The 15,613-nt window shown below is 40.7% G+C and overlaps 1 protein-coding gene across 1 annotated transcript in view; it reads right to left on the minus strand.

The window, feature by feature from the left end:
* LOC140460131 (scavenger receptor cysteine-rich type 1 protein M130-like) overlaps positions 1–15,613 on the minus strand; it is a 102,634-nt gene that overhangs the window by 49,204 nt on the left and 37,817 nt on the right. Inside the window, exons 8-11 of the mRNA XM_072554528.1 lie at positions 8,712–8,744; positions 7,061–7,375; positions 6,163–6,477; positions 1,142–1,174 (exon numbers count right to left, since the gene is read on the minus strand). Coding sequence (XP_072410629.1) covers positions 1,142–1,174; positions 6,163–6,477; positions 7,061–7,375; positions 8,712–8,744 — 696 coding nt within the window. The remainder of the gene's footprint in view (positions 1–1,141; positions 1,175–6,162; positions 6,478–7,060; positions 7,376–8,711; positions 8,745–15,613) is intronic.

The following is a 15,613-nucleotide window of genomic DNA, read 5'->3' on the forward strand; positions in this document are numbered from 1 at the left end:
GGTCAGTATTTATCACCCATCCCGAGTCGCCTCCTTGAATAGGTGGAGTTAAGTTGCCTTGTCGAACTGCTGGAGTCCAGGTGCTGTAGGCGGAGCCACTGTCCTCGGGAGAAGACGGGGGGAGGGAAATTATAGCATTACATCTCCAGCACAGGATGGTGAGTGGTTTAGAAGGGGGACTTACAGGTCATGGTTTCTCCATGTCCCTGTTGAGCCTTGTCCTTCTAAATGGAAGAGGTCGGGTGTTTGGCTGGTGCTGACTCAGCAGCTTTGGTGAATTTCTGCAGAGCCTCCTGTTGAAATTAGATTAATCTAAAAGTGTGGAAAGAGGCCCTTCGGCCCAACAAGTCCACACCGACCCGCCGAAACACAACTCCCCCAGCTCCATTCCCCGACATCTAACTCTACAGGCAATTCTCCTAACCTGCACATTTTTGGACTGTGGTAGGAAACCGGAGCACACGAAAGAAACCCACACATATAATGTGCAAACTCCACACGGAGAGTCGCCTGAGGAGGGAATTGAACCCGGGTCTCTGGCGCTGTGAGGCAGTAGTGCGAACCACAGTGCTACATTCCACATGCCACACACTGACTTAAGCTGCTGCGAGCGGACATCGATGGTGAAGGGAATGGATGTGGTGCCAATCAAGCAAGCTGATTTTTCCTGAATGGTGTCAAGGTTCCAGTGTATTGTTGAAGATGCACACATCTAGGCAAGTGTTCAGAACATAATTCAACTTCAGGAAAGCCAAGAGGAACGGGTCAGTAATGGTTTCCATTCCATTGTGCTCAACACTGAGTGGCAAGAAAAAACATGTACCCACGCTGAAACGTCAGAAAATGTAACGGTACGTCCATCTATCACGGCCAGAACTATTGCCGGATGTATGGTTATGTGAGACTGATGCACAATGAAACAATTTAAATGAGTTTCAAAAATCGGCACTGCATTTCTAGCTGACCTTTCGCCCTCTCCTGATTCATCGTCTCTTTATCTGAGAACGCCCAGTGGGAGATTGCTACTCATCATCTCGTCTCCAGGAATCCTGAATATGGAGAACTTCGAGAGTAATGCATCCCCCTTCCGTGTTGAACGGATGTACCAGAACCAATGCATTTGATAATGACATGGAATTACCTGTGCTATTGGCCTGAGTGTCGACAGGTCTGCCTGAAATAGAGGAATAAGAATAAAGTGTCAGGAAGCAATGCAACTCTTAGAAATGAATTCAACAAATATCAATAAAGTGAGAGTAGCAATTGTCATCATTATGCGAAATAAATGATAACCAGTAATGTGAAATCATAATTTCAAGCAATATATAGAAAACAGGAAATGAAATTTCTGTAGCAAACACATATGGTCATTTATCTTCCTAAATGTAACTTATTTGTTTACACACAGGCAGACATACTGCCAACCCAATGCGATAGGGCATTGGTGAGCCTCTTTGTATCCATGAGTTGTCAGGGTGAAGCTCTCGCAAAATTACTGAACGTTCTGCTCAGTGTTGCACTGCCGACTTACTCAACATCGTTATGATCCCCATACAGAGCATTGACATTTCTCAATGACCAAAGCAAGGCGCCCCCATCGAAAGTTTGCATAAACTTAGGATGTTTATTCGAGCAACAAGACTCAAATTAATAACGATTCAGAGTAACTAGTCAGCAAATAAATCCAAAAAGTGCGATTCTCTTTTCAAACTGCTGCATTTGGCACCTGAAAGATTAGGTTACATTCTGTTCCCCTACCTACATAGCTGCAAAGGGTCAGTCATGAATAATGTCTCATAGGAATTCTCAGTTTCCCCAACTCCAAGACGTGCGGTTTTACCATGGATCAATACAAGCAGTTCAATATATAAATGTCTGCAAACAATTCCAGTGGTCAAAGCAAACCACGAAATGTATTCGGTCCAAGGATATGATGCTACCTCTTTTAACACACTGCTCCATTAATTCCATCACCTTTCCTCGTTGCCCATGTATGCATTACTCACGTTGATTGCACTGGCGGCAGGATGGGTGACGATCCCGTAATTCACTTTTGTAAAAATTCAAGGGTTTGCCGAGCTTGCCCTGTTAATGATGTTCATTTTTAATAACATTTACTCCTACCAAAAGTCTATGCAGGAGTTGAAACATGTTTGAGATATAAATTAAGTTAAAATTTCTCTGATTGTTTGGCAAACATTGGTGATTTCTAGCTTCCTACAAGTGATTTGCCATGCAACTCCTAAATATTCTCTATTTACGAATTGTTTGTTTTCAATCTTTGAATATTTTTATTCCTGCTTTCACGCCTTCAGCCAACACGGGCCATCTGCCAGATATGATCCCAGATGGTCACTCAGTGCTGGTAGTGATTCATTCACTCCCTACTCCATGGCTTCTCTAATAACCTGCATTCTCCGAAATGACTCATTATTGTTTATCCATTTACGATGCGTGGGCATTCAACTCAATGCTGAATATTTGTTGCTTGCTTCTCAAAAGACGTTCGTCCTGGAAAATGAAGTTTAGAAATCTGAAGCAATGTATTGCTAACAGCAGCAAGCACTGGGACATTGTCTTCCTTCACCCAATAAAATTTCCGCCCTTCCTATTTCCCAGCCTACATTTTCTTTTCATTTCATTAAAACAAACACCGGATCACCTGTTAGCCTATATACTGCTGAATAATTTCCATGGTTGTGAAAATTTCAAACTTTGTTTCATACACTGTTGCTTACATTGCAAAATACTAAAAATGACAAGAGTTCTTTTGAGTTCGTAGAAACTGATGTAGTAACGATGTTAATTATCTTTTGAGACTCACTACACAATATTGTATCAGATAAGCTGTTGACCTGAATGTGATATATCAGACATTTGATGATCCTCACTAACTGTGAAGTTTTGTAATATAATGAATGCATGACAGATCAGTGCCATTTTGTTTAAACGCGGAAACTGATTGCAGCTCTGTTTCACACTAAGACTGCTCTCGTAATTTTGTTTGTGTCTCCAGACCGGATATTATTACCGAATAATTCTGGCTGTTCCAGAAGATGCCTGAGCGTTTGAAAACAGTTTTAGAATTTGCAATCTCACATGATAATTCTATCCCAACGTTGCAGAGGGCGTAATTTTCAATGTGGAATGAGCTTGCTGTAGGTGCAATCATTGTGTTCTACACATTCCACACTGAAATACTTTATCCTTACGCAGACTTCTGCCTCCATCCAGCTAAATGAGTGCAACTAGCGAGATGTCAAATTCATTTCCAGTCTGCTTCAGCTACACATGGGGGATAGGAGCTTTTATTTTTAATGTACCATTTATTTAGATTTCAAAATGTAATCGCAGTTTGAATGAAGTCACTGTAATTTAATCAAATGTCAATTGTGATGGAGACTATAAGGAAACAAATTACTGACAGTGAGAGAAAGGCAGACCAATTGTAACTATTGAACGTGGATTAACGAAAATAATACACGAAATAAATAAAAATGTCGATATTAAATGTATTATTCCCGTCTTGATCTATATGATTTCCATCATTAAATAATAATAAAACAACTTGCCGAATGGATTTTGAATTTTACCCGAGTACTGGAACAATTTCGTTAATGAGGAATTCAAGTCACAATAAAACGAGAACAATTTCAAGTGAGCATTGCTTTCTCAAAGCGTTTTCTCATTTGTTTCTTTTTGAATTAATACGTTTATAAAAGAGCAACCGTGTATCAAGGAGTCAGTTGTTTCTAGCTTCGGTATGAGGTGAATATTAAAATGGTTGATGCAATTTCTAAGCACGTATTTCATGCACTTCAGCGACTGTTTAACAAACACAACTTCAACAATATAATGAATGGAACTGTTCACCGTGATGTCATTGTCATCTGATCTGACAATGTTCTCATGATTGGATAAATAAATATTATATATGACAACAAATCATTTTGTTTTTCCATTTTACAACTTAGAAAGATTGGGAAGAGCTGGATAAAATACAATAATGCACAGGACACCCAGACCAAGAGTACTTTTAACTTCTGTAATAGATCTGCTGGCTTCTTTCATGGCTTCATCTCAGTTCCTTTTCTGTGAACTAAGAGGTCTATGACTACAATACTCGTGTCTCTGAAAGCTTAGACATGGTCAGCATTTTTAATCATTTGCATGATTCTAACTAAAGACTCCTGGTCACAAAGGCTCAAAAACGAAACGCAGAAACTTTTCTTTCAACTGTTCTGAACAATTTCGCTTTCCATGACAAATTCGTCTTATATCGAACCACAACTTCAAAGGGAAACCAAAAGGTTTCAAATTAAATAACGTCTAAGGATTTCAGGATTTCTGTCTCTGCTTTCTAACTGTTGTCTGTTCCAACTATATGCACCCGATCACAAAAGTACCAAAGCAAGTAAATCACCAGATGAATGGAAAGTACTCTGAAGGCTGGAAATCTGAAGGGAAGGCAAAGCTGGAGAAACCCAGGAGGCCGGACCACTGCATCAGATACTGTTTGAAATATGCAATTTTCCCAATGACAACCGTTAATCTGCAAGCGAACTTCTGTCATCCTTCCTCACAGCCTAGATATGTGTTCCCTCCTGCGTCACGTGTTTCATTTTTAACACTCCAACCAATTGAATTTATTGGAGAATGCGAAGTCACTCAACTGTGCAAAATGGTCATAAAATCGGAAAAGGAAAGCTCTCTAAAACTATCATGACAAACAAAGGACAACAAGCCGTGCAATTGTGATTTTTTTGAGAATGGGGCACAGACTTTCCGAAATTTGCATTAACATGCGGATAAAAGTTCAAAATTAGTTTATGGTACCAAACATTGATGTGTTCAAACCACGGCAGCAACCAATGTTAGTTGTGCAAAGGACAGCAGAAAGATAGACAAATGGTGGAACGTAAGGCAAATAAAGGTGGTGGGGAAAATTCTGGCAGCCTAGAAAATTACTTGTAAGGTAGATTTAAATCCTTTTTTTTCATTTCTTCAACGCTTTCTTATTGATAAAGTGTGCTTAGACAGAAAGACCAAGACCTTCAAAGGCTGAGATGGTTGAATTTGATAGAATATCTGGCAGAATAATCAGCAATGCAACTTAAACTTAAAATTGTCAATAAAATTAATTCGTTAATAAGCAGAGAAGCTATGATGATTTTTATCCAGTTCTCCTCAGGCCAATAGAAAAACATTGTGCACAATTATATGCAATGTGTGATTCACAAAGATTGTTATCGTCCTTCAGGAAGCGCAAATGAGCGATACCCGAATAAAAATATGAAAGGATTCTATTTGCGACAAGATTGTCTTGGGCCTGAGGTGGTTGGCTTTTAAGCGATAGTGCTGGCGCAGATAGATTCACCCAAGAATGTGACTTGCTCCATCAAGGCAGGTGAAGGAAAATAATTGATCTCATGAGCTGATCATTGGAAGAGTAAGGGACCGAAATGTTAAAGTTACGGGAAGAGTTGTGGTGTGAATTGGAAAGATACTCAGTGGGATTACGAATGACATGGGCATTATTGTAAAATGCGTAGTGATATTACGGCAAGGGCGTTGAAAAACAACATAGAAAGTGAGGGAACGAAAATACTCGCCTTTGGATGCACGTTGCATTCAGAATACAATGGTGGAACAAATGACCATGATGATACACGTCTGATGATGACGTATTGTGAGATGGAAACTCTTGCTGAAGAATTTATGGAAAGCGTTATGTTCAATAATTTCGAACAGTTTAAACAAATTTGTTCAAAATTATTATCGGGGTAAAAAAAGACCATCTTGGCATAAATTTAATTGTCTGATATTCACTTCAGTGTGTATATATTCACTCATGCTGACTATGACCGCGATGATTTACCTTTAGACAATCTAGCCAATAATGTATGTTGACTGCAGACAGTTAACCAACTTGAAAATAATTCTTTTCCATTGCAAATACAGACATTTCAAAACATCTTAAATTTCCAATACTTGCAGATATATTTTGTAATGACATTGTACGTAGCGCATGATCACATTGGAAATCACAAGGATTGGTTTAGATTTGGCACTCTTAGACCAATCCAGGAATCCCCGCGCCATCACTTTCACAAACGTTAAAGCGAAATGTATCGCATTTTCTTTCATTGACTCTGGACTCACCAGAACATATCAGGGTGACATTGTTGTGTGCACTGCAATCCTGGTGATTGGCTGAAGACCGAGGGCACTTCCCCAGATGAGTCTCGTTGCCCGTACATTGAATGATCTCAGTAGCCATGAGCACATTACCGCCTCCAGAATGAGCAGAGTTTGACACAGACACGGCCACTCCACAATGAAGCTGCGCACAGACCACATTGGCGTTCTTCAAATCCCAGTCAAGACCACACACGGTTTTCCAGGTGTCACCGAACTGGATCTCCAGTCTGCCAAAGCATTCGGCACTTCCAGGCACCAATCTTGGAAGGATGTGGTCTGAAAACAAAACCCACTGAATCAGAAAATAAAAGTAACTGGAACAATATTTGACATAATTGACTGATGAACTTTCATCTGATTAATGACAGATTGGTGCGTTTGTTTGTCAAATATTCCATCATTCTGTGTGGGTCTGGTGTCCTGCCGAACTCGTTTATAGTCACCATCAGATTCCAGAGCCTTAGCTAGTCTGATAGAGAAGGGAAGAAAACACTTTCAGCCTGTAGATAAATGACACAAAGTGATTCTGCTGGCAGGCACAATATCGAATCGCATTTTCCATTGGGATGTACATATGATAGTTCCAGCGGTACAGCTCTCTCAATGTGGGTTCAAATGACATCACAATGGCCACCTGTTCCTGCCCCTTCACCGGAGAGTAACCAGCAACAGGTCCTCATTTCTCACATTATCTTCAAATGTTCAACACTTTATGTAATGGGAACGAATAAATCAGTGGCACTGTTGTAATGATGTTGATAGTTGTTGAACAACTGCTGTTCAGTCACAGTATTACTTTCTGGATTCACACAGTGCCGGGTTGTGATACAACTACACTGAAACGGCGGTGGATTTTTACCTGAGCAGATGACACCAGCATTATTGGTGTATGGCGCGATGTAATGATCCCATCTCACTGATTGACAGTCCCGCAGAGCGCGCTCGGTCCCATTGCACTCAACGTTCCAGGTCATAATGGGTCCGGATCCTTCTCCAAAGTAAGCCTGCCTTGGGGCAGAGACCGCACTCCCACAGTCCAGCTCCCGACAAACAACAGAAGCATCCAGCAGGTCCCATTCATCATCATCCACAGTCCCCCACAGCGAAAAGTAGTGAATTCCCACTCGGCCAGCGCAAGGACTGCCCCCATTCTCAAGTCTCAGCCTTACCGTCTCTGTAAAACACAGGAATAGCAACAGAGGTTCACACATTTTAAACATGAAAACTCTTATCACAGCCCAAATCCCCACTTCACCGTGCAATAGCTGTGAGGGGGTGGCACACGCTACACTCTGCAATAATATAACTCAGTAAATGAACCCAATATGCTGAATGTGGAAGGGACGTTTAATTTAATGGGGCTCACTCACAGAGAGCTAGGGTCAGAGAAATGTTTCCAAAGAATCAACTATTCTAAACGGGCCAACTTGAAAATATTTGTATTACTCATTCATGGGACATAGACGTTGCTTCCCGAGTCAGCATTGATCGAATATTCCTCCCAGCCTCCTTCAGTAGGTCATTGCGAGCTGCCTACGTGAATCACTGCAGTCCATGTGCTGTCGGTAGAGTCATAATGTCCTTAGGGAGGGAATTCTAGGATTTTTAAACAGCAATATATCTCCAAGACAGGACGGTGAGTGGTTCAGAAGGGGAGTACACGAGCAGTGATTATCCCATGTATCTGCTGCCTATTGTCCCTGTCGATGGAAGTGGTCCAGTGCTTGACAGATGCTCACCTAGGAGCTTTGGTGCATTTCTGCAGTGCCTCTTGTCGATGGGTCACACTGCTGCAACTGAGCGTCAATGATGGAGGGCGTTGATGTTTATTGATATTGTGCCAATCAAGCGAGGGCTGCATTGTCCTAAATGGTGTCGAACCTCTTGTGTAATGTTGAAGCTGCACCCATCCAGGCAAGTGTTCAGAAAATATTTCAACTTCAGTGAAGCCGAAAGGGGCGGGCCAGGAATGATCTGTTTTCCATCGTGCTCAGCACTCACTGCCGAGAAAGCACCATGGACACGCCCTGGGAACATCAGAAAATGCAACGGCATTTTCGCCTATTGCAGCCAGAAATTCTCTTATTGGGGTTGTTATGTGAGACCAATCTCACCGCTCAGTAGTGACTGAAATAATAAAAATGAGTTTCCAACAGCAGCACTGTGTGTTTGTAGGTGATTTTTCACACTCTCCCCATTCATTGTCTCTCTATCCGAGAACAGCAATGTAAGTGGATGCTGATCCTTCACACTCTCCTCTCCAGGAAGCCTCATTCATTCACTTTCTACCTGAGAACAGCAGTGTGAGTGGGAGTTCACAGCTCACACTGTCATCACCAGGAATCTTATAATTACAGACCTTAAGGTGTAATGCATCTCCTTCAGTTATATAGACATGGTATTTTAACACATGAAGTTTTATGCATGAGGATGAACACCACAGCATGGTATTTGGACGGTTACACCAGAATATAGTGGTTCTACTCCATGTGATAATAACGTGAATTTACCTGTGCTATCGGCTTGAGTGTCGACAAGTCTGCCTGAAATAGAGGAATCAGAATAAAGTGTCAGGAATCAGTGCAACACTTGGAAATAAATTCGATATATGCAACTGAACTGTAGGTAATAATAGTCATTATTTTTCGAAATAAATGAAAAATTGAAGTGTGAAATCTTGATTTCAAGCAATACATGGAAAACAAGAACTGTGACTTATGCAGCAAACAACTATGGTCATTTCTTTGCAAGATTTTAACCGAATTGTTTTCACACTACAAAGACCCTGGTGAGTCTCTTTGTGATCCATGAGTTGGTAGCTTGGAGTTTTCACAAAACTACTTATTGAACTGCTCGATACTTCACTGACTACATAGTTAACATAATTATGAACCCCATGCAGATCATTAATATTTCCTCGTGGCCAAAGCAAGGCGCTCCCATTAAACATTTGCTGTAGTGTTAGGTTTTCACTCGAACAATACTGGAAGGGACAATGATACACAATAACTAGTCAGCAAATAAATTCCGAATGAGTGATTATTTCTAAATGTTGCATGTGGCATCTTAGACATTAGGTTTTATCGTGTTCCCCGTCTACACAGCAGCAGCAAGGGTCAGTCATGAATAATGCCTAACAGGCGATAAGTATTGCTGCCTGACAGCGCCAGGAAGCCGTGCTCAACTCCAGCCTCAGGTGAAAGCCTATGTGGAGTTTGTACATTAGTCCTGTGTCTGTGTGGGGTTCTTCCGGGTGCTCCGGTTCCCTCTCACAATCCAAAGATATGCAGGTTAGGTGAACTGGCCATGCTAAATTGCCCATAGTGCTCTGGGATGTATAGTTTAGGTGCATTAATCAGAGGAAATGTAGGGGAATGGGTCCAGGTGGGATACTCTTTGGAGGGTCGGCTTGGACTTGTGGGGCAGAAGGGCCTTTCTCTTCACTATTGAGATTCTATGATTCTATCATTCAAACTCCAAGACATGCAATTCTACTATTGATAAGTGGAGAGAGTTTGATAAGTTTTTGTCTAAAAAAAGAGTTTCAGTGATCAAAGCAAAAAAAGATGGTCGGTCTGTCAAAGCAGCCTGCACTCCCTCTTTCAACAGACTCTGTGGTTAGTTGCAGTGCCTTTCCTCATCACCCTTAAATGGTTGCTCTGAGTAGATAATATTCACGTTCATTTGCACTCAGGACAGGATGGTTATGAAACCATTTGCATTTTATAAAAGTTCAAATGAGCTTGCCTTCTTAGTTATGACCATTGACAATATTTTGTACTCCTTTCCCAATTTTCCCGCATATGTCATAAACGTTGAGGATTTTTCGTTTCCTCCGAAGTCTGTCCCGTGCAACTTCTAAATAATGTGTAAGACTTTCATTCATTGATTTCCATCTCTAAATCGTTTTATTTAAGCTTTTAAGTGTTAAACCAACACAGTAAGTTTGTCAGATGTGTTCACAAATGGTCACTCAGCACTGGCTGATTTTCATTCAGACCCACATGTGTAGATTCACTTTTAAAATCATTCATCGACCTGAACCATCTTCTTGTCCGTCTATTGTAATTTGACAATGTTCTTAAATATTTATATTTTAGAATGCAGTTAGCCATGGTAAACGAACAACAAAATTCTAATCCAGTATTTTATTGCCTGACGCATACACCAAGTTATTGCATTTTTTCATCCAGTAAAATTTCAGTTCTTCTGCTTTCTCAGACTGAAGTTATTCACTTCATTAAACCACACACTGGATCACCAGTTCTCCCATATACCATTAATTAATAACTTTGTTTGTGAGAATTTGTAACAATTGTTTCGTACACTGTTCCATATATTCCAAACAACTTGCAATATTAAATATCGTTCGAAACTCTCTGCACAATATTGCACCAGATTGGTTGCTGACCCCAATGTGATATATCAGACTTTTAACATGCCTCACTGACTGGGCAATTTTGTGAACAATAAATCCACATCAGATCAGTGGCATCATTTCGAACACAGTAACTAATTAGAGCACTGTTACAAAGTAAGGCTCCAGAAGCAATTTTGCTTGCAACACGAGACTGGATGCTATTACAGAATAATTCCGATTATTCCAGAACATGCATGTGCGTTTGAACACCTCTCAAAATCTACTACTTGACATGATAATTCTATGGCAATGTTGTGGAGGACACAATTTTCAATGTGGAATAAGCTGAGAATGGGGGCAATCACTGAGTTCTACTCATTTCACTCCAACATACTCCATCCTTACAACTATTGCTGTCTTTTTCCTGCTGAATCCGCGTAACTAGCATGATGACACATTCATTTCCGTGACTACTTCAGCGAGACACGGGGGACAGATATTTTTATTAAGAACATTGGACTGTTTAGTTAAATTTCAAATGTAATTGCAATTTGTCTGAAATCTCCGTAATTCAGTTAATAGTCAGTCGTAATGCGCAATATATCAAAAGAAATTATTGATCAGAAACACAGGTCCGTCGTCACTTTTGCATATGGATGATATTACATTCCTTACATTATGGGAACAGACCCTTCGGCCCTACAAGTTCATACCGACCCTCGGAAGAGTAACCCACCCAGCCCGATTTCTCTACCCTAGATGTACGCTTGTCTAATGTAGCTAACATTATGGACAATGTAGCATAACCAGTTCACTTGACCTGCTCATCTTTGGAATGTGGGAGGAAAACCACGCAGATAAGGGGAGAATGCGTAAATTCCACACAACAGTCACGCAAGGCAGGAATAGAACCCGTGTCCCTGGTGCTCTGAGGCAGCAGCGCTAACCACTGAGTCACCGTGGATTAACGTTGAACATAAATTATACTCAAAATGTCGGCATCAATTTATTCACAGCTCCTTTTGTCTGATTTTCATCATTGATTAAAAAGAAAATAACGTCCTTACTGGATTTTCAATTTTCACCAGATCGTGAGTAATTTTGGAAATAAGGAATTCAATTCAAATAAAAGGAGAAAAAAAAGAGCTGGAACATAGAACATAGACCTTCAGCCCTCGATGTTGCACCAACCTGTGAACTAATCTAAGCTCATCCCCCATGTGCTTATCCAAGGATTGTTTAAGTCTCCCTAATATGGCTGAGCTAACGACGTACTCTCTGAGTAAAGAATCTGCCTCTGACATCTGTCTTAAATCTGTCAACCCTCAATTTGTAGTTATGCCCCCTTGTACTAGTTGACTTTCACAGTCTACCCTATCCAATCCTCTGATCATTTTGTATATCTCTATCAAATCCACTCTTTGCCCATCTTTTCCAAAGAGAACAGACCCAAGACTCTCAGTCTTTACTCATATGAGCTTCCCTCGACACCAGGCAACATCCTAGTCAATCGATTCTGCGCTTTGTCCAATGCTTCCACATCCTTCCTGTAATGGGGCAAACAGAACTGTGCGCAATATTCCAAGTGCAGCCGCACTTGCATTTTGTACAGTTGCAACATGACATTGCGGCTCCAGAACTCAATCCCTCTACCAACGAAACCTATCTCACGGTGTGCCTTCTTAACAGCACTATCCACCTGGGTGGCAACTTTCAGGGATCGACATACATGGACTCCAAGGTCCTTCTGCACACCCACACTACCAAGAATCTTACCACTGACCCAGTACTCTGCCTTCCTGTTATTCTTCCCAAAGTGTATCACCTCACATTTAGCTGCATTGAACTCCATTTGTCACCTCTCAGCCCAACTCTGCAGTTTATCCAAGTCCCCCTGCAACCTGTAACATTCTTCCATACTGTCCTCTACTCCATCAACTTTAGTGTCATCTGCAAACGTACTAACCCATTCACGTACGCCTGATTCTAAATTATTTATAAAAATGGCAAACCACAGTAATCACAAAATAGATCCTAGTGGCACGCCACAAGTCAACGAAATCCAAGCTGAATATTTTCCATCAACCACCACTCTTCTTTCTGAAAGCCAGTTTCTAATCCAAACTGCTAAATCACCCTCAATCTCATGCCTCTGAATTTTCTCCAACATACATATGAAACAAACCAACGTGTCGAACCATTCACAACTTTGAAAGATTGAACTCGAATGAAAAATAAAAATATACATGAGACCCAGACCCAGAGTAATTTTAGTAGTCCAACAAATCTGCTGGCTTCTCTTAGTAGCTTCTTCTCATTTCATTTTTGTTTGGGGGCGGGAGCGACACTGAGAGGTCAATATCTGGGATACTCACACCCCTGAAATGTTAGAGATTCGCAGCATTTTTAATTATTCACATAATTCTAATTAAACACTCCTGTTCTCGAAGGTTCACAAACTAAGTGGTGAAATTATTTTTTCAGTTGTTCTGAATACCTTCCTTGACTATGAGAAATTATGCTTGCATCGTTTTCCTTCCAAGTGCGCTTCAAAGGTTTCAAATTAAATTACCTTCAAGGATTTCAGAATTTCTCTCTCTGGTTTAGAACCATTATTTCGTGCAATAATGTAAATGTTTTCACAAAAATAAACCAAATCATGTCAGACACCGGGTGAATGGAAAAGTACTTTAGCGTCTGGAAGTCTGAAACAGATACAGAAAACGCTGGAGAAACCCCGGAGGTTTAGCAGGATCTGTTCAAAAACAGACAATGTTAACTTTACGAGTCTGGAAGGACAGTTTTATTCTCTGTGCTTCACGTCTGAAGAATATTCATACCAGACTTGAATTGTTAACCGTGCTTCTGTCTTTACAGATGCTGCTTGACCTTCTGAGTTTTTCCAGAATTCTCTACATTTCTTCAAGGTACGAAACTGTTCTCCAAACACTACAAGAATTGTTGTCAGCAGAAAGGCATAAAACTTCGTTCTCTATGTATGAAACAGTTGCTCCATGAAAATTATCCCGTGGCCTCGAAAACATCATGAATCCATGATCAATGCTCAGCTTTGGAATCAGCACTTAAAAGTTGACGAACACAACTCAACTCAGCTCCTTCAGACAACCGAACAAAAGGGCAAGCACACCACCGACAAAGGGGCACAGAAAATGGAACTCTGCCAAATGGAAGTGCCAATCCTGACTGGAATGACATCGTTATTAATTGACTGATGCTTGAACAAGGCTTTGTAATCCTCTTCCTCAGGTGTTGTGGATATGCTTAGATTCAATAGAATGCAGTGTTTCCTGAATTAAGATCACCAACACTAATTTGGAATTTCAGTATTGCTGACCAAATCAGATATTGTCATACTTTTGAACAAACAGTAAAAAGAATCGCAGGATTACTATCCTAATACTTATTGTCATTTAATCTATTCACCTTTAACAATAAACAAAGCAAATGTTTCAGTCAGGATGTTTCAGTGAAATGGCTTTTGGAACAGTTATGGTATTAACGAATATCTATAGCAAAATATCTGTACTGCAACAATATGCTTTTTCAAATCTTGAATGCAGAATCGGTGACTTGAAATGACAGTTCCATTACTTATGTCACAACCTGGTCAAGCAGCCCTTGCTATAAGCACGACTGAGAGAAAGTCTATGCCTCTGTCAGTGCAAACCATATTATACACAGTATTGTCTGGTGTTCTACAGACACCAATTTCACTGTTAGCCCAGAATCTGCTGAACCCGCATGTAAAAGTGAATTGTTTTCGACCTTTTAGATTATCTTAACAAGACTCCTGGCAAAAACAAAGCAAACAAGACAGGACATGTAAACTGTCTCGATATTTCAGTTCAGATCGCCTCTAAAACTAAGTTTTGCACAACTCTAACTAGAGAAAAGGAAATATCTTTAAAATTTATCTAAATTTTCGAAGCGCAAACACCGCCAAAAACTGGTATGACTATCAGCCTTGCTTCAATTTCCAGCAGTCTAGCTGTTGGTTCGGAAAGGCATTTGTTCAAACACATTTCCAGCAGCGCGAGGTAAATTTGCAACTCTGAATTAACAGTGCAGCAGTGGGTGTATTCTGCTTACGTTTTTAATGTCCTGGAGATTCCGCTGGAAAAGAGGAGGTTGGATAGTGTTGTTTATTCCCTGGGCAGCATTTGCAAGTCATTTTGCAGAACGCCTCATCACGAGCACATTCCAATATGTAACAAGACATCACTTGGCTAGTGGTGAGAAGGGCAATTTCTGTGAAGTCCCTCATGCACAGTCAATAGGTCAGTGCCCTCGAATCAGCCGCCTGGGTTGACATGAGACTATCACACATCTCCTTCTGATATGCGCCTTTGCAATTGAAGTCTGGAAGAAGATTCGGAACTTTTGTCGAGCTGATCCTGAGCAGCTCCCTGACGCAGGACGGTGTAGTCATCAATCTGTTGCTGGGACACACACCGAGTCAAATTGCAACTGCGTCTGGAGGACAATTAAGCGTTGAAAGACATTATTTGCTCTGTCTGAAACGTGTTCATCTTCCAAAGCAGAGACCACTTCAACCGAGAGTTACCGATTGGTGCTTTCGAAGTCCAGGATTAAGCACTTAGGGATGCACCAAAGCATGGGATGCAGTGAGGAAAGACCACTGCCTGAGGTCTTCCTGCTTCAGTCAAATGGGGATCCGTTTAGGTATCGGACTCTTATGATGCCTCAAATATATGTAAATATGATATTGTCCAAGAAAGAGATGCCTTTGATTTCTCTGCTGGATAGAATCAACTCTAGTGTGGTTGCTTTTAACTTCAACATGCTACAGCACAGAACAAAAGTTTTTGAATGACTACTTCTACGTATAAAGATATTTTATCAAAACATCAACCTTTTTTGTTGAATTAAAAAAAAACTTTTTTTTTTTGGAAAAGACGCCAAACGGGATAATCTGCCTGAACTCTTAAAGACAACTGTTCCGAAACAGGCAGTGGACCTTATACATGTTGAACTGGTAAGTCACAAACTTTCGAACAAATTCAAAAAAAA

The sequence above is a fragment of the Chiloscyllium punctatum genome, chromosome 36 (genome assembly GCF_047496795.1).
Source record: "Chiloscyllium punctatum isolate Juve2018m chromosome 36, sChiPun1.3, whole genome shotgun sequence".
Lineage (NCBI taxonomy): Eukaryota > Metazoa > Chordata > Chondrichthyes > Orectolobiformes > Hemiscylliidae > Chiloscyllium > Chiloscyllium punctatum.